The sequence below is a fragment of the Tetrao urogallus genome (assembly GCF_951394365.1).
Source record: "Tetrao urogallus genome assembly, chromosome: 1".
Lineage (NCBI taxonomy): Eukaryota > Metazoa > Chordata > Aves > Galliformes > Phasianidae > Tetrao > Tetrao urogallus.
This window is the reverse complement of record NC_136813.1, coordinates 149,483,071-149,506,691: the sequence shown is the minus strand read 5'-3', so window position 1 is coordinate 149,506,691 and position 23,621 is coordinate 149,483,071. Positions and strand designations below refer to the sequence as shown.

The 23,621-nt window shown below is 49.6% G+C and overlaps 2 protein-coding genes across 2 annotated transcripts in view; both read left to right on the top strand.

Moving 5' to 3' along the window:
- Positions 1 to 2,813: 2,813 nt before the first annotated feature.
- SOCS2 (suppressor of cytokine signaling 2) lies at positions 2,814 to 4,020 on the top strand (the record flags this gene model as incomplete). The annotated part of the gene is made up of 2 exons (XM_079537430.1): positions 2,814 to 2,967; positions 3,572 to 4,020. The coding sequence occupies 2 exons, from the start codon at positions 2,814 to 2,816 to the stop codon at positions 4,018 to 4,020; spliced, it is 603 nt and encodes a 200-aa protein (XP_079393556.1).
- Positions 4,021 to 17,374: 13,354 nt separating this feature from the next.
- Positions 17,375 to 23,621, top strand: part of CRADD (CARD and death domain containing adaptor protein) — a gene marked incomplete at both ends in the record, with an annotated part of 69,663 nt that continues 63,416 nt past the window's right edge. Inside the window, one exon of the mRNA XM_079549250.1 lies at positions 17,375 to 17,672. Coding sequence (XP_079405376.1) covers positions 17,375 to 17,672 — 298 coding nt within the window. The remainder of the gene's footprint in view (positions 17,673 to 23,621) is intronic.

Genomic DNA, 23,621 nt, shown 5'->3' with positions numbered 1-23,621 from the left:
GAGCCGGTAGTAACGCCCGTTCATTGCATTCGGCCGTTCCCGTTCCGCCCCCGGCTCATGAATCGCGGCGCTCCCCTCCGCTCTCCGGGAGCGGTTCCCGTACGGCTCCGAGCGGCCGAGAGAGCGGCGGCGGCGGGGAGGGGAGCGCCGAGAAGCGGTACTCCTAAAAGTGCCACCGACAAATAACGCGGGGGGACGGAAGTGCGGCAAAGCGGCACAGCACAGCCCCGGCTCGAGGCGGGATGCACCGCCCCACGGGGAGCTCCTGAACGGCAAGGGGAGAGCTCCGACTGCAATGCTATAATAATAATATAGATACCGCAGCAAAAATAAGTAGCGTCGCAAAATATATATCACTGCAAAAATATATCTCGTAGCCGAACAATATAATCGTGAGCAAAAGCTCTGTATCTGCATATAGGGAATTATTTTAGGAAGAAGAACGGAGAATATTGCTTTCTTGTTTTTTTAAATGTAGTTTTCTGGACGTACTGCAGCCGATGTGAAGCAGTAAGTCGGGCTCTGCACAGGCTGCCCCCCCTCCCGCCGCCTCCCCACTCGCCCACCCTCCAGCACAGCTGGGAGCGCGGCCGAGGCGGGGGACCGGAGGGGCACCGACGGTCCGCGGGCAGCGCGTACGTAGCACGGCCGCCTTTCCGAAAAGCCCAACGAGCGAAGTGCCCGCACATCGCACACACGCGGAGCCACGCCGACCACCTCGCTTAACAACCGTTATTCTTTCACACGAATCGCTTTAATTGCTAAACGCACCGCTTGTGGCTAATTTTTATTATTTTATTTCTTTTTTTTTTTTTTTTTTAAGGGAGAATGATTAACCCCAACGCTCCTCGCTCACACCCCGCAGAAGCGCTTTTAAAACTCTTGAACAGCTCGAAGCGGCTCCCCCCGATCCCGGCGTTGCCGGAGCTCAGTTCCCGGCGCAGGGACGGCGCGGGCCCCGGTTGGGGCTCAGCGGAGCCCCCGCGCACCGTCGGGGCGGTCCCGGCCGCGGCCTTCTGCGCCGCGTTCCGCCGACGAAGGGTCCTCTGCACACCCCTCCCCCCCCCCACCAGACCACCACACACACACGCACTATTTGTAGATCTGATTTTGCTGTGACCGATACCGGCCTACAGCAAACCTAATGGCCCAATGCAACCCCGATTCCATCCTCTTTCAGACCCGAAAATTATCTCCTTCCCAACACCGCGGTTAATTTGAGGGCGATCCCCACCCTTCGCCAGGGACGAGCCCGGCACAGCCGCGGCCGCTGTCTCTTCGCTCCCTTTTGTTTCCCCGTCAGACCCCCCCGCACCCCGCACCGCGCGGCCGCTCCGCGGCACCGCGCCCGCACCGCCCCCCTCCCCCGCCCCCCTCCGGGTTCTCCCTGCCCCGAGGCCGCGCCCCCCCCCACTCGCTCTCAGGTGCCGCGGCCGCGGAGCTCCCGCTGCCCGCCTCCCCCCCCCCCCCCCCCCTCCCTCCCCGGCGGGCGCTGACCTGCGGCGGCGGCGGCCTTGCGTCTCCGCGCGATCCGTGCGGCGCGGTGCGAAGCGGCGGCCCGTGCGGAGAGGGGGGTTGCGCGGCGGTGCGGCGGAGCGGCGCGGCCCGGGAGCGGTGCGGCTCGGAGCGGGTCCTGTCACATGATGCGGTTCCTGGAAAGTTCCTGGAAAGCGGCCTTTGTATGGAGCCGGGCGGGGGGAGGATGCCCGCGCCTCTTCATCAAAGGCGCGCGGAGCGCTCGCTCCTGCCCGCTCCCGGGGAAGGGGGCGGGCGGGGGGTGCTTCCCCCGGAGCGCGATCCTCCTCCTCTTCCTCCTCCTCCTCCTCCTCCTCCTCCTCCTCCTTTCGCGGCGGTAGCCGCCCGCCTCTCTGTCTGTGTCCGTCCGGCTGCGGGAGGGAACGCGCTCCGCCGTGCGCCCGCACCGCCCGCACCGCCGCGCCCCGCCATGCCGCCGGCCCCCTGACGCCGCCGGGAGCCGAGCGAGCGCCGCGCCCCGCCCGCGGGCGGCCCCGTCCCGCCGAGCCCGGGTGAGTGCCGACCCCGAGCGCCCGCCGCGGGGCCGCGCGTTCCTCGACAGCGGGCGCGGGGCAGGGGGGGCTCGCGACCGCTCCGTCCCCTTCGCGTCTCCTTCCCGAGGTTCCCCACCTGCGCCTGCGGCCCCGCGACACCTGCGAGTGCCGGGCGCCGCGAAGTCAGCTCCGGGAAAAGTTTCGGAGCTTCGCCGCGGGCCGTGCGGCGGGAGGGATCCACTGCGCTCTGCACCGCAGCCCCCGCAGCACCCGCCGCCCTCTCCCCGCCGGCACCGCCCGGCCCCGGCTCGGCCGCGAGGTGACAGCGGTGCAGCGGTCGCTCGCGGCTTTTCCGTCCCTACAGCCGGGCGGACGGGAAGGCGATTTTTCTTTTCCGATATCCCAATTTAATGGAGCGGGGAAAGCGCCGCGTCCCCGCCCCCGGCGCGCCGCGACTCGCGTGTTCGGGAGCAGCCGAGCGCTGCCCCGCGCCGCTCCCAGTCCCGTTCCTCGAGGTCTCACCGTGCCCGGCGTCGCCTCAATCCGGGGCGGTCTCCGGGCGCAGACCCGCGTGAGCCCCCGATCCCCCCCACCCTCGGCGCTGCCCAGGCCGAGACCCCGCTCTCCCCGGTCCCTCTGTGAACGCGGGGCGGTCCCGAAGCGCCGCGCGGAACCGCTCCGGGTGCGCCTCCCGCGGGGCCGCCGCTATAACCGCGCTTTTCTCCGCTCACAGGCGGCGGCGGCCGCGGGGCCGGGGCCATGCCCCCGGCGCGGCGCTGAGTCCCCGACCCGCCGCCGCCCCCCATGACCCTGCGCTCCGCCGAGTCCCTGCGGAGCGCGGGGAGCGCCGGGCCGCGCTGGGGGAGCCCCGGGGCGGCGGAGGCGGCCGCGCCCGCCGCAGAGGAGTGCCGGGAGGCGGCTCAGCTATTGGCGGCCATGGAGGAACTGCGGCGCGCAGGTAAGCGGGGCGGCTAGGGGAGCACGGAGGTGCCGCCGGGAGCGGCGGGCGGGCGCGGGGCGCTGCGCGGCGGCGGCCCCGCGGAGGCGGCTCCGAGCGCCCGAAGCGAAAGCGGCGGCAGCGCCGCGCCCCGGCGGGAGCCCGGATCGCCGGGCGGTCCGGCGACGGGGAGCGGGCAGCGGCGGCATCCCCGGAGCCGTGCCCGCCGCCCCGAGGGGTGCGCGGTGCGGGACGGGAGCGCCCCTGCGATCCGCCCTCTCGCTCCCCTCTCCCCAGGAGGAGCCGCTCGGGCATCGCGGGCACGCGGTGCGGGGCCGTTCCCGCGTGTCGCCGAACGGAGGGACTCCACGGGACGCGGGTGGGGGGTCCGGGGGTCGTGCACGCACTGTCTGGCAACAGCCGCCGGCCCGAGGGGCGCGATAAAAGGAAACGCGTCGTAAGGCAAATTATTTTCTATGGCAAATAAAACTTTACGATGCCTGCAGGACTCCAGCTTGCGAGCAGCGCAAGAAGTGGGTTAGTGCAGATCTGTCGGGCAAGGAGCAGGCTGTTAAACAGACAGCCAGCAGCAAATCGATCTGTGCTTTCTCCCCTCCTTTACCAGGGTGGTACTGGGGCAACATGAGCGTTGCCGAAGCCAAGGAGAGGTTGCAGGATGCCCCCGAAGGGACTTTTTTGGTTAGGGACAGTTCGCATTCCGAGTATCTGCTGACCATCTCGGTCAAAACCTCGGCGGGACCGACCAACCTGCGCATCGAGTACCAGGATGGCAAGTTCAGGCTGGACTCCATCACCTGCGTCAGATCGAGGCTCAAGCAGTTCAACAGCGTCGTGCACTTGATCGAGTACTACGTTCTGATGTGCAAGGACAGAACCGAAACACCTTCGAATGGGACGGTCCACCTCTACTTGAACAAACCCCTGTACACGTCAGCCCCGTCTCTGCAACACCGCTGCAGAATAACTATAAACAAATGTACGAACCAGATCTGGGAGCTGCCGTTGCCAACAAGGCTAAAAGAGTACTTGAAAGAGTACCGGTACCAGGTATAAATGTCTTTTCTAAATGCCTCTAACGTAGAGTAACTTTTAAATGCAATTCTTAAATTCAGCCAAAGAACTGAGTAACCAGTTGTACAACTCAGCGTGGAATTCACTATCAAAACAGTGGCAGTTCTGGGGAAAAGGTTTTTATTTCAGATGCCACAAAGGGAGACTTTATGTAGAATTATCCCCGCTTGCATCCCTGGGGTTGGACAAGGTGACACGCTGTCCCTGCAGGGGGAGCAGAGCCAGGAGGCTGTCTGCATGGCATTGCTTTGTCAGTGGGGTAACTTAGTACCGTGTAAGGACAGAACGCTGACTGAGCGGGATGGGGAGAGGCTGCGGAGTGTCAGAGATGTGCAGGAGTGCATGAGGAGCTCAGCTGTCTAATTCTGAGATTCATGTGGTGCCGGTGTTCATACAATCCTGAAAGTTTAATTGTATCACACTGTGATAATCTTGCCAAAGTTATGCAACTAATCAAATCCAGTCAAAAGAGTGATCATCTATTCAGTTTTTATTGAACTCTGATTTTTGTGCATTTCTGCAAGGAAAGGTGAACTGTAAGCAGTTTTAAACCTTGTTTTTCAAAGTTCTCTAAAAGTTGATGTTAAGGAGCAAATGCCACATCTTTCATAGGAACCCAGTATGTTGCTGATTATACCAGATTGGTATCCCAGAGTCTTTGTTAACATGTTAACATCTTCCCGGTGGTGAATATATCCATGTTGTTACTATTAAGCCTCTTTTGGTCGAGGCTTTAGGACTCCACGCTGCAGAGCTGCAGCCGCTCAGTTCCGATGTCAGAACATGGATATCAGCAGATACGGCTGTCTTCTACAGTGTAGAATGTTTTCTTCAGCTTTTTTCCCAAAATATGGGGATATTTGGATTTTTTTTTTTTTTTTTTGAGGGGAATGGTTTTTGTGGTTTTGTTTTGTTTTGTTTTTCTTCTAATTCACGAATGTAGCTCTCAGACTATTACTCAATAAAATCAAACAGATTGCACATTTATCTTCATCTCTGTATGTATGGATCTGCTACTCTTCAGGAAAGAGTGACACTAAGAACCCCTAGCATTTCCCATCTAATACCTACATAAGTGGACATGTATCAGTGATGATGAGTACCCTCGCTTTGCCTCTGTGGTGCTGCTCACCGGTACAGCTGCCTGGTCTTCAGATTACTGCCTTATAAGCTGCCTGCTGAATTCCTATAGTTAATTAAGTTGAATATTAGCATAGGACTTTGATTTGTGTATTACGGCAGTCCTCCGAATGGGAAGATGGGGCTAAGACCCTCAGTATCCTTTCCTCTCTCTAAATGTAAAGCATTTAACAGAAGAAACATTCCAATTTGGGAGTAATATGGGATCAGTGAAGAGGGAAACTAGAGCATAGATTTATTCTCATTAACAGTTTCACAGTTTTAACTCTTTTCCTAGCTTAACTTAATTAAAGCAAAAAGACTTGTGTTTGAACAAGGAGAGTTGTCAAGACTTGCTGCAGTCTAGCCCTGCCCAGGCTGAAACAGAAACAACAGAAAACAACTTTGTTTTCCCTGTGCCTTAGCTGCTCTGCAGCGCTACTGAGCATAACTGAGTAAATAAGGGGGAACTGACCAGCTCATGGCATTGCACCCAGACTTCTCATGCCAGGCACTGCGATTCCAACAAGCACATGGGCATGGGAGACCAACAAGGCTGAGGGGATGTTCCCTGAGCACCACGAGTGCTCAGTGTGCCGTTGTTTCCTCTGTGGAAAGGTGACTTCTCTCCTTCACTCAGCTTGCATTCTCTGCCCGAATTTCATGTCGAGATGGGCTGGGGGCAGTCTTCTCCTGGAAAACAAAACAAAAGATTTTGTTACGTAATTTTTTTCCCCATGCCCTGCCAAGATGCAGCAGTGCTGGAAGGTTTCCACCCTCTGCGTCCCACCCCAGCAGAAATGTGGCACCGCAGGGACGTATCATTGCAACCTGCCTGCCCTGTCCTTGTCACCTGGCTGACTGGCACCTGTCATCTCAGCACGAGGAGCAACTGCTGTGGTCAGCAGAAACACTTTTCATTCCAGTAAATGTGCATTTTTTACAGCTCTTGCCGAACCCTAACCCAGAGTTGAGGTGGCTGCTGTGTGGAATAAGCAGCGCCTGTCAGGGTGAGGAGATGCCCTGGCCCACTGCCATGCTCACTGCCCGTTTATGGGCACACGCCGCCAAGATGGCGCCCGCCACGGCACTGTGGGACTCGGTGTGAGCACGGTGCATTCAGCACCCTTACAACCGGTTCCCTCCGGACAGCCCCTGGCTTAGCGATCTGAAACAGAGAGCAGCTGAGAGAGGCTAGTGAGGTATGGGGAACAGTGGGGGGCAGCTGGAAGGGCCCGGTGCCCGGTGCCAGCCGTGGAAGCCTGCCAGGCCCTGCCCTGTCCTGCCCAGCGATGCCAGGCTGAGGCATGAGAGGGCAGAGGCTGCGCAGCTCTCGGGTGTTCGGCACCGCTCCACGAGGCATACGGGCTGAGGGCGAGGGGTGAAGAGGGGGAAAGGTGGCGACGGTCGTAATTAAGTGGCAGAGGTCCCCGTGCTGCACAGTCACATTGCAAAACGCGCAGCACCCCGACAGGTACTTCCTCTCCTCGGTATTGGATGCTGGGAGGAGGGAGCAGGGTCTGCAGCAGTGCTGTGCTGGAAGCAATGAACAATATTTTGAACAGACTGGAGGGGGAACTAGACCTCTTTGTATGAGAGCAGAGCTCTTGTCCTCATTAGGATGCCAGCCCTAGGGCTGATGCACTCACACAGCTAAACTTTGCTTGGCTTGCTGCAAGCTCTTCTCCATCCTAGTGCAGCGCAGGGGAAGGACTTGCTCTGGAATAAAAAATACAAAGATAGCACATGATTCAGATCACAGTGGTGAAAAAATCTTGCATGAAGACTCCTCGATTTTTCAGGCACGATCATTTGCCCAAACATTTTAAAGAAAGACCCATTGCTTCTTAAATTTAGTATTACTTTAACTGCTGGCCCTTCAGATCCCCAAAATGACTTCTAACTGACAAATGTCAACCTGAATTGCAACCACAGAGTGTTTGGTGAAGGCAGTCTCACAGATTTAACACCTCTGAGTCGACCAAAAATCATCATCAGGACTTTAATCACAAGTTTCTTTTCCTCTCATTTTTCATTTTTCAGTCTTGAGGCTCCAGATTTTTCAGCCTGCACCTGAATGTTAGTCTCTGAAAATGCCTTTGCTTTGATAAATGAAAGGTGAGAAACCCACGACTGTAAAAGTAAATTGTAAAACCTAATTTTTTTTTTTTTTTTTTTTGTGAGATGGATGGTGAAAGTAGAATTGTGCCGGGATATAGCTGAGCGCTAATGCCAACACAAATGTGAGATATGGTTTCATTTCAGCTGTTTGGGCATTCCTCTGCCACCAGCGTTAGCACCAGAGACAGAAAATGGTTCAGTACAGGATGGGTGGGCAGAGTGGGAGCATAACCAAACAGCTGCATTCATTGCATTCCAATTAATTTTATTTCCCTCTGATCTCATCAGCATCGTCCTAATTGCAATTTATGTAACCACGTTCTAGATGTACAATATGTAATTATTGGTGAGCAGGAGAATGGTGCACTGGAATATGAGGTGGGAGTTGTTTATTTTTAATCTCAGAACAATCTGCCACTTGCACCTCGCTATAAGCTGTGGAGTTTTGAAATCTAAAACCCTTACTGAATTTCACCCCCTTAAGAAAAAAAAAATCTAATTACAATAGGAAAGACAGTGCTGTGTAGCTGCATGAATTTGTATATGTTGGTATATGTTGCCTCTTGTGTCTTCGAAAAGTGTTTCTCTGGAAAAATGATCTTGTTGCAGAGTGTAGAAAAGCTTTATTTACTCACATATTCTATTCAAGAGTTTTTCCTTGTATTCCTGGTACAATTCCTATGGATTTTTGCTTGTCGGGCAGTGTATTGCTTTGTTCTTCACCCAAAGCACACGATGGGTATGGGTGGAGACGTGGATGTTGTGTCTGACAGTCATTTGAAATAAAGTAAAACAAAACCTCAGCTGACTTTGCTATTACTGAAATAAATCTGTGTGTCGTACTGACTGCTGGAGGAAATAACGGGTCGAGGGGCTCTGAAACTTGTATTACTGGTTCTCAGGGATTGTAAGGAACTTCTCTGTCAGAGGGGCAATTAAACAACTACAGAAATACGGGAAACTTGTAGCAGATAAAAAAATGAAATTTCCAAATAAAATAACTAGGATGTTACTTAAAAGATGCAGCTAGTTAGGGCTACGCACAAAAGCGTGGGGGATGACAAAGCTCACTCAGCACAGCCCCTGGAAACTGCTTCCTCAGTGCTAACTTCAATACGACTGAGAATGCCTGGAAACAGCATTTCACCGACACATCCCTTCAGATCACCCAGACCTGAGCTCACTTCACAACGCCATGGCGATTTGCCACGGTATTGCTCAAATGGGCTAATTTCCACAAAGGGCTGAAGATCAGCCAAAGGAGTGAGAAGGCGGCGTCGCTGTTAGCGGGGCTGGAAAGGTCATCGGTGCCAAACACCCTCAAGACGGAGGGCAGCTGCATTCTCGGTAAGGCACAGCACGCGGGGAGCCGGTGAGAGCTGCTCTGCTCATTGCACAGGGAATGACCCGCCTGGTGTCCGAGGAGGGCTGGCTTCACTGTGGCAGGGACAGCAGGGAAGGACACGGCACGGCCGGCACAGCTGCAGGGCTATGGGAAAGGCGCATCGGGGGAACCCCAAAGTCAAGGGAGGGGGGGGACAAATATCTGCACACAACTGTGAACTGCACACCAAGTCTGTCAGAAAACTGAACTTCGGGAAAAAAAATCAGCTTACAGCAAAACCAGTCTGTCCTGGTCCCAGGGTTGCCAAGGGGATGAGGGATTAGCCATGTTTATTCATCAGGTGTCTATAAGGGTTGGAAGTAGCCAGTTCTCTGAGAAAGTCTATGGGAATGTAAAAACATAGCACCGCAATTATGGTGCTTAATCTCCTTGATAAACTGGATTTTATTCTACTTAAATCCCACTGAAAGAAGGACTGCACCTGTTTTGTTTTTTTACAGTTACTCTTTTTGGGGTTTTTTTGTTGTTGTTGTTTTTCTCAGAGTTGGAGCTGCTAAAACTATCCAGGGACTGAAACATCAAAATGATATCATTATTTTTTATGGCACAAAGGAGGAAAAAAAGTGCAGGAGCAAAACCTCCTTAAACTAGCATAAGAACTAAGCTGGGTTTTACCAGGAAGGAGTTCAAATGGATAGGACTGGGGACAAGTTCCGTGCTGCGTGCTGTACAGAACAAAATACATGAAAAAAATCCCCCAATTAAATGTGCCTGTCTTAATTTCTCTTTCATTGGCAGGCAGGGTTTATGTAAGTGAATCCTTTTGTTTTCAGACAAATTGTTACATAATTGATGTTTCATAGCCGAAGACTGTAATTCGGTGCTCTGTCAGCTAACAAATGGTAAAGGCAGAGAAACGGTAAATGTGGGAAAGATTTAAAGCCCTGAGCAAATTCTTCTTTCTACTTTCCTGGAGTTATTATTTATCAGACTTTAGATCGGGCTCAATAACAAGAAATAAACTAGAAACAGCTGTGGGATGGACATTTCAAAGCTCTAACCTCACTTTTCAAAATGCTTTGTTAAAATTTAATTGTGCCTCTTTAGGCTGCGGTCCCAAAACAGGATTCGTTCAGCTCAGCCTCTGTCCCCACACCCAGCCTGTCTCAGTGGGAATGCCCCAGCCGGAGGGCTTCCTCCGGACACCTCTGTCACTCGTCTGCCAGTTGCTTCTCTCTCACCTACCGTGCTGCTCACTGACACAAGGCAGAGGAAGCTGTGGCTCAGCTGTGGTTGTTCGTGGAACTTTTTGCTGCCACATTTTCTTTTCAGAAAAGCAATATTAAATGTAACCGAGCCCTTACTAGCTGCAGTTTCCATATCTGTAGGGCAGGAGATCGACTTCATATTTCCTAGTTTTTTAGTGTGGGTGAAAAATGGCTTATTTTTCAATTAGCATTTACTCTACAACAATGGTGATCTGCCCGAGCAGCTGCTTTGCTCTGCAGAGAGCAGAAAATAAGTAGGGGAAGTATGCTGCTTGTCTGCCTCCATTGCAGTGCCAGGGCATCGCAGCTCCTCTGTGAGCTGAGTGCTACACACAGAAGCACTGCGAGGAGATAGCAGCTTCTGGAAATCATCAGTTTCCTTTGAGTCCCTCGTTGGCAGATGCAGTGCCCACTCGAGGCTGCTGAGCCAGCGCCCTGCAGCCATGAACCACACAGGTTTCATTTTGCAAAAGAACAAAATCGAGCCTGAGGACTGTGAATTGAAGGATATTTTTTATTGGAGAACAGGACATATGGAAGAAGTATAAGCACAGCTCCAGCTAGGCTACCTGCAAAAACTTTCCATGAGTCATTACCAGCTCCTGAAAAACTTAACCTGAAAGCAAGAGCCTTTAAAAAGAGATGCACTGTATGTGAGTTTGTGCAGCTCAAAGCCCGAGAAAGGAACTGAAGATGACAAAAATCAGTGGTTATTCTCCTCCCAAATAAATCCTGCGCTCTGTATGGAGTACTAGGCAGGCAGTTCCTGCTCTGGAACTTGCAAATAAAAGCAGTTTATTCTGGGACAGGGTTTTAGACCTGAATCTGAAATTCTTTTCCCTTATTTCTAAGTATGCAATTTTCAGGCTAATTCGTGATACTTCTTTACTCTCCCATTAGTAAAATGGTTGCTTTGCCTTAGAAAAAAAAAAAGTTTCCAAAGTCAAGAATATTTCAAGGCTTTCAGAATTTCATCTCTTTCCTGAAAGCATCTTTAAATTGAACTTCAAAACAGAGGAAAGCATTAATTCATATGCTTAAGGAAAATGGACTACAAATTCCTCGTAGGAGAAATATTGAGTCACATTTTGCAAATATGCATTGCAGGTTTTTTATTACAATTCGCTGCAGAGATTCTTTTTCTCTGGAATGAACGTGCCAGTTTCACATTCGATGCCTGCTCCTTTTCTTAGGACTCTTCTATGTCTGAATTTTGGCTGAGATCATTAGCACCAAAGTAAACAGCACTAAGAATCAATTCCTCACAGCACTGCTAATATTTATTTACTTCATTTTATTACTGAAACAAATGTAAAAGCACAGATGCTGCGGGGTCACTGCAAACCCCAGAGGTTTGATGCTTTGAGACAGTGCTTTACCTACACACTACCCATGCCTTTAAATAAAACAACACGTTTACAAATGTTGATGACGTGTCACCTACATTTTACACCCTTTGCTCTCTTTGAAGTGCACTTAACTCCAAGCCCTTATCGTTAAAGTGTGTGTGTGTGGGGGGGGGGGGGGGGGGAGCCTCAGGAAGCATCAGAATAGCCCAACGTGCAGGCTGGGGGCTGGCTCCCTCCCACCCCACCGTGTACAATCTCCCCACAGCCGGAAAGAATAGGGTTGTCGGGGCTGCCCACTGCCCTCAGAGCCTCTCTGGCACCAGCCAGCCTTTGCAGCAGCACCAGGTTTTGGCGTGAATGACAGCCAGGCTTGCCGAAGGCAGCATAGCAAGGGGAGGCTGAGGAGAGGGTGAGAAGGAAGGGATGATTCGCAGGACCCTCATCTGCTCCTCAGGCCACAGCATTTGGGCCACCCTGGCTCCTATTTTAACAGAAATGTTCTCTGCGCTCGTCTGTCTAAAAATGACAGGCAGCCCTATAATACATGCTTCTTTTTTCCATCTTCATTTTGGAGGTTTTGTGAGAGATTTAACCAATTAGATGTGTTTTTAATAAACAAATATTGAGGCTCATATTTCTTTTCTTTTGTCCCTAAAGTTGGAATGCTGTCCTAAAGACAATTGAAAACAGCATAGTCCTAATAGATTAAATCTGGTTGCACGAGTTTTAAAAACACAGTTTGGCTCTCGTTATCAGCAGAAACAAATTAGTATGTAGAAAACAAAGAAAATACATCCACGCTAGGATGGAACTCAGCTCTAATTAGCAGAGAGGATCCTCTCAGAAGATACATATGCTTTTTGATGGACTTACTATACTTGTAGACTTTCTAAAAAGATTCAGGATTTTTTAAAATGTCTACAGTACATTTAAAAATCTGACATTCTCATCTGCAATAGCAGACATGTAAAAGGGAATAGCCCCGTCAGAAGAGATGCTGCGTAGCTTGGTTCCTATGGAATTGGACTTGGCTCTCAGAGTTGGACTTGCTGCCCTGATCTCAGTAGTCCTCAGCAGCATGGCCTGAAGACCAGTAGCCATTCCCAATCCCACAGAACCACAGTGAGCAAGGTTTTAGGTCAAATGTCCTAAATGCTGATGTGTGGGATTGATCGTGGTGCACTGACCTACACAGACCGGGAGATACTGTTTTGATCTATGTGTTTAACCAAGGTCAGAGCATTCAGACCCGAGCAGATAGCAGAGAAATGAGCCAAACCCAAACTGGATCATGTGGTGGTTTTTTTCCCCTAAAACTGGGATGGAACTGAACTGTTCTTCTGCAGTTTTGTTGAAGTTGGATCAGACCTGGAAGAACCACAGTCAGAGCTGAACCTAAGCAGAACTGCTAAGTGTGAGGGCTTCTCTCCCTGTGCTGTTCTGTGGCAGCAGGGTGAGCGTGGAGTGCAGTCACTGCTTTGTTTGTGTCACTGCCGATGGACCTGAACAATTCATAGCACTTGAAGCTTCTACCGGTGAATTTACGACACTGCTTACAAACCATTGGAAAGAACAGGAAACACCAGATTTTCCCTTTAATCAAGCCTGGACCTCTGCTGTTCCCCTCTTCCTTCCGAGGCTTATCTCCTTCCTCCCACCACTCTCCTTCTCTGCATGTTTAGGCTGTAAGCAGCGACGTGACCAGTGCTGGCTGTGCTTAAGACAACGAGGCTGCTGCTATTTATTAGAGAGGGAACCGGAGCTGCTCTGCACACATCCATATGTTTTGCTAACTTTCTAAGATATTCTTGGACAGTATAAAATAAATAATCACAATTGCTTCAACTGGCAGAAAGAATGCAAGCTATCTAACGAACTGCTTGTGTCCCTTCTCTGGGCTAAGACGTGGGCTCATTGTTTGCACGGAAAGCAGCCGCCAGGATGGCAGTGGGGTGGTAATGGAAGTCCCCAGGTTTGGTCCCTCTAAACACAATACAGTCCCTTCCATGGTGACTAGAACTGAAAAACAAAGCAAAGCAAACATTGGCAAGCAGAGGTACAGGAAGTTAAGAAACTTTCAGCAGTCAGACGGCTGTGTGCGAGGGATGATCTTATCCATTGATTGTGGCGTCCTCCGCTCCCCGATGCCACTCTGAATCGCTTACGGATGCGTTTTCGCACCGCAGTACTACGGACGGCCCGAGACACAGAAACGTGACAGCCGTATTGCGGCTACAGGGCAGCCGGCTCCTCGTCACTCAGCGGCTGACGGCGCCTCCCCGTGCGGTTTGCAGCTAAGGTCACAGCGCATGTAGGCTGTCCCGCCCCCGTTCCTAGAAGGCTGAGGTGTGCCTGAGACAAAGCATTTACCGCGGTTTGACGGACGTGCCGAAATGCAGCATCACCTACCAGTTATTTAAAAGCAATTCCAACCCCTTGCGTCGAATTTATTATCATCTGCCCGCCAACCCACACCGACACGCGTACGCCGAGCGACCCAAAGCATTGTTTTCAAGCCGCCTCGTACAGCGCTGTGTGCGAAAGTGCCGGCCGCACAACCACCACTCGCGTCTGTCAGAGGCAGCGCGCCCCGCGCCCAGACGGCCCTCCGCGCCCGCTGCGCGCATCGTGTCCCCCCCGGCGATGCGCGGCTTCCGCGTACCGACCGAGAGCGGGGGGGCGGAAGGGGGATCGGGTTCCCGCAGGCGAACGCTCTTCGCTGCGGGCCGCTCGGAGGAGAGCGGGGAGGCCGACCGGAGCCGGGTCGCGACGTCCCCCTTCCCGCGGCTCTCGTTCGCCTCGGCGGCGACCCACCCGCCCCGTTCAGGGACAGAGCCGCCCCCGCGGTCCCCGCGGCCCCCGCCCCCCGCCGCGCCGCCCCCGCTGCCCACAAGTGACATGGCGGCACCCCCCGCCCTCGCCGTCAGCGGGGCCGGTGGCGGCGCTCCCCCGGGCGGCCCGCGGCCGGGCGGCGGCTTCCGGCGGAGCCCTCAACAAAGATGGTGCTTTCCGCGCCGGGTCCGCGGGTGCCGGGGCGCCGCGTGTAGTTCCCCGGTTCCCTCTGTAAGTACGGGGAGCGGGCGGAGGGCTCCCACGCCCAGCGCTGTCCGCTCCCGGCCCGCTCCGGGGTTCGGCTCGCCGGGGAACCGCCGCCGCGGGCCGCGATCCCCCGGTTCCGGGGGCGGAAGAGCGGCCGAGCCGGCTGCCGGCGACGCCGCGGGGCGCTTGGCTGCGGCCCCCCGCGCTGCGGGGCCGGGGCCGGGGCCGGGGCCGGGCTTCCGCGGGGCGGGCCGGGGCCTGCGGTAGGGGCCGCCGCGACGCCGCCCCCGGAACGGAGCGGGGCAGGACTGGGCCGTGCGCTGCCCGCCGGGCTCGGCGCTCCGCCGCGTGCGAAACCCGAGTGCGTAGGGCCGGGGAAGGACGGGGCCGGGGGCTGGGTGGGCCGCGACCTGTCAGTGGGCGCGGGGCCGCTCAGTGGCATCGCGGGCGGCACGGAGCGTTTGGGGCTGGGAAATGCCAGCCTGTGACCGGGGCAGTGTGCGTTTTGGGAACAGAAGGTTCGTCTGCCTTAGTGGACGGGTCACTTAGGTCCAGAAAAGCCCAGATCTGTGCCTGCAGGTGTGGGGATGAGTCAGGGATCGTGGGATGTGGAGGTGCGGTTCCTAAGTTTGGCTCTGCAGAGGAAAGATGTACATTTAGGAGTGTCTGGGAAGGACTGAACAGTGCCATCCTGCAGCTAACCTGGAGTCGCATCTGTTAGTTTCGTTTCAGCAGCAGCCTTACAAGGACAGTTTACTTTAGAGCTCACCATGGACCTCTAGGTACAGATTAATTAGAATTAATTGAAGATGTTTCCCTGTTGCATTAAACTTTGGTCCTGTACTTGCCTGCATCAAAATCCTGATAACACCTCTGTATCTGTCTGCCTGGCTCCTTAATCAAAAGTGGTAAACACCCTTAAAGAAACACTAATCCATAAAAAGACCCTAAATATCAATAAGCACTAGCCTGGCAGTTGCTGGGCTGCTGACCTTGGTGGTGAGTGGCCCCGCAGGCTGTGAAACCTCCATCGTGCTCACCCCTGAGTTTGTGGGCTGGGCACATCCTTCAGCAGGCATTGCCACTGCCACTTCATAATCTAGTCAGCATTTCCCAGTGCACAAAGGTGCAAACATGGTTTGGGAAGGGTTTATTTGTGGGAAGCACTGACCAACTTGGTCATGAGAACAAGGAATGGGGCACGTGTTCCATCCATGGTGACTGGAGGCCTCTGTTTCCATTGTTCAGTGTGTGGGGGAGGCCCATGAGGCTACTAATACCCATGCACAGGAGGAAGCAGGAGGGTTTTGTGGCATCAGGAAGAGCTTTCTGCTTGGGTTCAGTGCAAGGTTCTCAGAGGTGCCTGTTTTAGGCTCTGCAAGCACGTCATGAGCTCACAGGTCAGTAGGTAATCTGGAAAGCAAGAAATTGCAGGGATCTGCTTTCTGATTCTTGGGCTGCTCCCACATGTATAAAAGCATCTAGAGACCAGAATGTTGAGTTTCACTGATCCCTTATGAGCATCCTAACACCAGACACTGTTTGTCTGCCTCCTGTCTCTCGCTATCACCACACTCCATGGGGTTCAGTGTTTAGGTTGCACCCCTCAAATCAGGCCTTGTAAAAAACAAGTGCCGGGGGGAGCTGCTCAGCTCCGAGATGGCCCAAAGCAGAAGGTGGGCACCTCAAGATTCAGGGTAACCTCCTGGGCAGGTGCCATTAGTGCTGCATTCAGCACACAGGGAGAGTGTTTTCAGAAAGCTGCTTTGTCAGAGGGTGTCGCAGATGGAGTTTTCCAGTCCCTCCCTTTTGGCTCTTGCATTCTGTGCAGAACATCATTTGTATGCTTGTATATTCTGCTAATTAACTGCCCTGAATGTCAACAATTAGGCCACATAGGCATGTCTTTAATGGAGAGTTAATGGGCATCTCTGACAGTAGAAAAACTTAAGCAGAGCTCTTAAAAATCTTGGTCTCTCTGTGTCTTCGAGCTAAATGAAATATAATTCCTGTACAGTCAAGCTGTTATAACAGCAACTTCTAATTTAATTACTAGAAATTCTCCTGGTAATCACATTCAACACCTGCTACAGTTTTTTGGCTTCATGATTTAATCACAAGAAAGTATTTAATTGTATTACTAAGTCATTTTCCTTTGCAAGTGCCATTAATGGTCCTGGGGATATGTTTGTCATTAGGGACTAGACTAGACATCTTGATTTAGTTCCTAGCTCTGGCACTGGCTCTTGATTTGATCTTGGATAAGTTGCCTGGTCTCTCTGGACCTCGATTCGTCTTTCTCAGAACGGCTATAAAATGCATCTTTTCCAGCTTTTGTCTAGTTGGAGCGTTAGTTGAGTGAAATGGAAGCTGGCAGGCAGCACCCAATTGCTTCCTATAAACACATTAGAAGGGTGAATACCAGGGAGGGAAAGGAGCTGTCTAGGCTAAAGAATGATATTGGCAGAAAAAATGCCTATAAATAGAAGGTGAATGAATTTAAGATGGAAATTTGAGGAAAATTTCTCATCACTGGGTCAGTCAAGTCCTAAAAGAGCCGTCCAGGATGGACTGGGGGAGAGGACAACCTGGTGCCTGTGGTACGTTTCCACCCCTGCTGAAATTAGAATGTGTTGGATTGCCAGGACCACTTGCTGGCTGGCAGCAGTGCAGCAGCCCTCATGTCTCAGGTGTTGAGACCAGAGGTTAGGTGTGACACTGGGTTAACTTTTTGGGGGTAGAGTCTCTCATGGACTGGCAAATGCTCCAGCTGCTTCAGGGGTGGACTTTGGCCAGTTAGTGAGCCAGGTACTTTGGCATGGTTGTCATTCCATCTACGCACTGGTATTCACAATGCCAAAAGTTCTCTTCCTGTCTAATATTTCCCAGAAATGGCTGTGTTTTAGCTTGTGAGACTGTATGATTTGGGCAGAAAGGAGGTGGTGGAGATCGTTAGTACTTTTCCTAGGCTGATGATTTTGAGAATGGAGTTCTTTCTGAAGAATGTTGGGCATCAAACATCACTTGGGGGTGTTAATGGTTCGTGTTTTAATCTTGCATTTCCCCAATCCCTTCCTTATGTTCTAGGTAGCCAAATGGATGCCAGAGACAAGCAGCTTTTGCGCTCCCTGCGCCTGGAGCTCTGCACGGAGGTGCTGGTGGATGGACTGGTTATTCAGTATCTCTATCAAGAAGGCATTCTCACTGACAGTCATGTTCAAGAAATAAAATCCCAAACCACCAGCCAAAGGAAAACCATGATGCTCCTTGATATTCTTCCTACTAGAGGACCCAAGGCTTTTGATGTGTTCCTGGATTCCTTACAGGAGTTCCCATGGGTTAAGGACAAGTTGAAGGTGAAGCGTAAGGAAATGACAGTACAAGATCCTGCAGGTAAGGCCAGGGTTGTTGTTGCTGATATTTTGAAGCTTGTTCTCAGCTGTAGTTTTGAAAGTGTTGAACATACCAGTAATTTCAAGTTATGCATCATGTAGATACAGAGCACGATAGCAACATAGGGTACGGCCCGAATTTCCTGGAAGCCAGACCAGTGCCAGGAAGCATTGCCAAGGGTGTGAGCAAGGCTGAGTTTCTGGGTATGGGGAGACAGCAGCTCAACTGAGGCTGCCTTTGGAGAGCTGGGAGATGTAAAAAGACCCAGACTCCTTTACTTGAAAGGGATAAAAAGTAGTTTTCCCTAGCTGAATAATGGCCTCTTCGCTACCCATACCTGATTAATGTGTATTCTATGTATGTTGTCTGGTATTTTGTTTCTGGATTGACAGAATTTTTATTTATGTAACTCAATTATTTTAATGTCATTTTAATTTAGTAGCATATGCTAATTTAGAATTACATGGTTTATCATGTTTTTTGGAGTGCAGATATCTGGGATTATTGCCACCAAAATTACTAGCTGCTGCTTAGTTTTAAAAAGAGTTTAGGAGTTAACTGATGTAGTGTACGTTACGTAATCTTGTTGAACCTCTGTTTTTCTGACATTTAAGCATACTTCTAAAACAAGTTTTCTGGATTTGATGTTTATTCTGAAACCATTTCTCTACCAATACGTGTATGCAATTACTAAGCTGTTTTGAAGTCAGGAAGATCGCTTAGAATACATTTCCTTGCCCTAGTTTCTTGCAACATGTGTTAGTTGTTAAATAGTTAGTTGTAGGTAATAATAGTTAAATAGTGAAGTAGTTCTCATTTGGGAACATCTTTTTCTGAGCAGTTGGATTAACTTTCCTTCCTTCCCTCCCCTAGCCTCCCCCCTTTCAGATTTGGTCATATTATGATGTGTGATCTTTCCAGTGTCAGTGTGCTTTGCGTGAGGCTCTAAGCTTGTGAAGATGTGTGACTCAGGACTGTTGAACATCATGTGCACCTGCATCTGAATTAGCTGCATGCTGGAGAACGTTTTGTCAAGATCTGCTGGACAAATATGGCATTATCTTACCTTAGGATGTTTTTAATGAAATGTCACGACAGCTTATCTTTCTGCTGGGTCTCTGTGGAGACCTGCTTTATGCTTGCTCCACAGCTGCGGAAATAGTAAATAATTTTCAGAACTTTTTAGAGATTAAATATCATGTGCTGCCCATGGGTGAAAGCACTGTGAGTTCTCAGCATGGTGCAGACTCGTGGTGTTGAAAGTGTTGGAAAAGACGGTGCTGTTATGACAGATCCTGTCATGCTCGTGCTCCTTACTTGCCTTACAAATGAGAGCGTGTGTCTGTTTGCTGATTACTGGTTAAGCTATTGAGTAATCCTCAGAGTTCTTCAAAAACACACGCAGCTATCAAGTACAGGCAAGGTCCCATATTTTTTTTACTAGAAAAATGCTCTCTGATTTTTATTCTTTTGGCTGTTCTGTGGATTGCTCGTTTCCATTGTGACTAACATAATGTATTCATGCATATCAGGTTCTTTGGTTTCGAGTGGGCTGATTGTACTTGATATTGCCAAATCTCATGTATAAAGAAAAGATTTCCAGATTAGATCAAAGGTTACTGTCATTTTGTACTGTGGCAATCCGGAGTGTAAGAAAAGGGTAAGCTTTAATATTTGGGCATGTTCTTTAGTAGCCAAAGAAAGAGCACCATCTGGACCCTAATAAATGATGAGCGCATCCTGCAGTGAATTGGAAACTATGGTGACATCATCAGGGCTGATTACATGCAAGAAAATGTGGTTTGGGATAAAAAGCCTCACTTTGCATTCAGAACAACAAACTTGTAAGCTTTTGTCTCAGCAGAGTACTTGAGCATATGCTTGGCTTTAAGCATGGAAAAAGCCACTGCCTCTAATAAAACTGTAAGCATGCTTAAAATTGAATGTGTTCTTCAGTGCCACGCTAGATAACTTCTACCTTACTGGAAACAGTTCATATAAATGATGATTTGTCACTGGCAAATTGTTTTAAAGAATCTACTTCTAGTGAAAAGAGCCTCCTACATACATCTTATGTTTTTTAAAACTGTAAGACCTTTAAAATTGAAATCTGTTTCGTGGTCTCAGATTTTAAAATCTTTATTCCTTGGAATCATGCATACTTATGGAAATGGCATGCCTGCTGTTCACTTGTTTATGCTCAATTAAAATTCTGTTTCCTCAAGCAAAATATCCTCAGTTTTTGCAGATCTTTTGCAGGATTAAGGACTGGTGGCAAGTTGTTTCTTGGAGGAAGGCTTTATTTTGTAGTCCTTCACTTCTTACAAACTAAAACTGCACGCAGGGTTTTTTAAAAGTTAATGCAGGTACACTATTACTTTATCTGTAGGTGAAAACTCTGGCACATGCACAGTGATTTTTCTATTTAGGGCTTCAGACTGTTGTGCATTTTGCTTGAAGAGATCAGGCTTTCTGATCTCTTCTATGGATCAGCTGAGAAATAGTTTGTTGGTTACCGCTTCAAAAAAAAAAAATCACAACTGTAAATGTTAAGAAGCTTTTAATTTATTTTGTTCTCCTTGTAAAAGCAAAACAAAACAAACAAAAAACCAAAAAAAAAAAAAAAAACCAAAAAAAAAAACAACCCAAAAAAACCCAAACCCAAATTAAACAGGAATTTTAGAAGGACAGAAATAAGAACACTTTTGGTGATGCTCTGTAGTTATGATCTGGTGGACTGAGCAGCTACGAGATGGAAGCCAGAGTGTGAGACATAAACAAGACACTTCTACTGACTCATCGTGAGCTTTGGGCAGATTTTTCCAAGGCAATGCATTTGTCAATTTGTGGAACTCAGTGTAATGTTCATGGAGCGGCATAGATTGTAACTGCAAATTGGCCCGGGATTGAACCCAGAGTGTGCTGCTTGGCTGCTTGCAAATAAATGAGCCTTAAAAGCTGTGACATCCTGAGTTTCATTGTTTAGTATCAGTTTAGCTTTAAAGTGGTAGTTTCGGATACGGTGAGCTGCTGTAGTTACACAGAGCACAGAAGACCCTAATCCTGCAGAGCTCAAGGAACAGTTTCTGTTGGCATCAGGAGACTGACTGCAGGTAGGGCCACTTGCATCTATATAAGTCCAACAAAGAGAGCTGAGATTGCATCCCTTTGCTTGTTTATGCGGAGGACAACCTTTTGTCTAAGGTAGCTTTTCTCCTATCCTGTACAGTTCTGCCAGGTGGCTGCACCTTGGGGAAACCTTTCTTAAGGTAGGAAAAACATAAGTGTAAGCCCAAAAGGATCAGGAAGAAAACTTCAAGTCATGTGCTTTGGAGGTAAACACTCAGGACTTTGATCGATTTCAAGATGATTAGGATGTACTTCTTGTTTTTTTAAGAACCTGAGATAGAGTAGCTGACCCAGTGCGGTGTCAGTGCTTGACCTACGAATCGTTATAAAGATCAACCCCAGTTGTGGGTGTCTGTTTTTGAAGGTCATAACTTCTGCTGTAATGAGAGTTAACAGAAATAGCACAGGTCTTTTAGAAGACGATTGTTTTTTTCTGCCCTAGTTTGGATAGCTTTAAGCCTTTGTCAGGAGCATAAATCTTCAATATAGTATTATAAATCCTCTGAAAAGCTACAGCTGTTGGCAACAAAATTCCATTCTTTCTAGGAACAGCACACAGTTACCCAATATTTTTTGCTCTGAGGAAAATAACATAAGCTTTGAAGGCGTTTGTTTATCAAAGTGCCTTTCTACTCTCTCTCTGCTCAGGAATTTCTCTACCCAAGTATTATATTTCTATATATACTGTAGGCTGCTGTAAAATTATTTACTTCAAAAAGTGTTAGTCCTGCACCTCTTTGTAGTATAGATTATTTCTCCACTCCTCAGGAAATCACAGCATATTGAGAAAGAGAAAAATGTGAGATACAGTGTTTGCCAGTGGAATTCTGCAGCAGCCGTTGCTATCCTGGCAAATGTTAGTGAATCTGGGGCATTGAGTTACACACAATCATCTTGGGAAAGCTGTTTTGTCATATCTAAGCCAGGAATATTTTCTGATGTATGATTTCTTTTTCTTTGTTGTTGTTCTTTTTGCGGTACCTACTGAGCGGTCTGCACTAGGGTCCTATTAGACTCAGGTGAGGCTTTATGTTTTAAACAGATTTTAGTGGAGTTGGGGTTTTTCCCTGGACCTGTGTGAAGTGCATGTTTTTGTATAGCTCTATAAAACTCCATGTTGTGTAACACTTTGGATGAAGCATGCAAATACAAAGCAAAACAAGTACTTTTACTGAGAAAGCCATCCTTCCCTCCACCCCAGCTTTACCAAAGTTCTTTTCCACAGCTGGGTTGTAGATTTATAAGAGTTTTGATTCAAATGCAGCAGCATTAGGACATGGGGAAGTTTAACATCTCTTCTTACCTTTCTTGGCTGCTTCCTGCCCTCTTCCTATCCTGCTTCCTCTCACCTCTAATGCAGCGAGGAAACAAGCTGGTTTCTGCCTTTTCCATTTGGATGTGAGATAGGAGAGCAGCTGAGGTATTTCATTTCTTTTCTTTCCCTAAAATGGTGGACAGAAAGGGGTGTTTTTTTTCTTTCTTCTCTTTCCCTCCCCTCTCTTGTATAGCCCAGTGACAGAAGGGGGAGTTTCCTCCCATAGAGGAAAGGGATGGGCTTAGCAGTTTTGGCTGCACTGAATTGACCTGGATGAAGGAATGCCCTTATGCCACATCCCAATGCCTGAAGGCTGTAGAAAAAGTACTTTAGTTCTCTGGAGAGATTCAAATCCATCTTTGTAGGAGAATTTCCCAAACTCTTTTCCATATTCCCATCTCCCCTGAAAATCGGGTGTTACATTTACGGCTTTGGCTTTGCTCCTGACCGCAGTGAGATCTGGCATTAAAGGTCTGTGCACACACTCAATAAACAGCATACATCGTGATATGGACAAGTAATCAACTTCCCTGGTTCTCCTCAGCGTTCTGTGTATGTATTTTAGTTTGAATGTGCATATGACTGTAATTTTTTTTTATTATTATTTTTTACAGTTTAAGGAATATTTTTATTGCTTTTTTTTTTTTTTTCCCCCTGTTAATAAGCAGCCATGTTTTTGCTGTTTACATTTTTCACATTGAGAAGCCTTAATCATAGGCATCACTAATGAAAACTGTAACATTCCCCATCAGCTCTCAAGCAGTTTCTTTACAGTCATATTCATTTGTAATAGGTATCATCCTTAGTAACACAGGTATGTGGGACTAATGGTAACTAGAGACTTAGTAGAATGTTTAGTGCTCTGGGAACAGGAGAGGAGTGAGTTCTGGCAAGAAAAGTGGGCCAACTCTGTCTGGTCAACTACTCATAAGCAGTGCCAGTGGTTTGTAGGAAGCAATGGGTAACAGGGATTGAACATTCCCTAGTACAAGGAATGGGAACATCCATCTGCTGACCAGACCTAATGACTTCCGAGGCTTGCTGCTTTCCCATGGACTGGATCCAGGACATCATGGAGGTTGTGAAGGCCAATCATCAGACTTTGCTACTCTTTCATGTAGGCGCTAGTAATACTTCACAGGTTGAGGATGACTGCAGGGCTCAGTGACCCAGAGTGAAGAGATGAAGAAATGTTCTCCATCCTGGGCAGGAGTGGATGCATCCTGTGTTCTCACACTTTTCTGTGTACCTGGTGGCACGGTCATACAGGACTGTATGGCCACAGGATCCTTTTCAAGAAGTGGGGATTGCTAGGGACCAGTGGTATCAACTGAATAGTATGGGGCAAAAGTGTCTTTACCAGCAGGCAAGCTGGAAAGAAGTGGCTTTTACATGGTGCAATGATGTCATTTTTGCATTTGAATTTGCAGAGACACGGTGGGAGGTTCACACAGTTGCTCTCGGACAGGGGTGCTATTGGAGTCTGGGCAGCAGGCTGGTCAAGA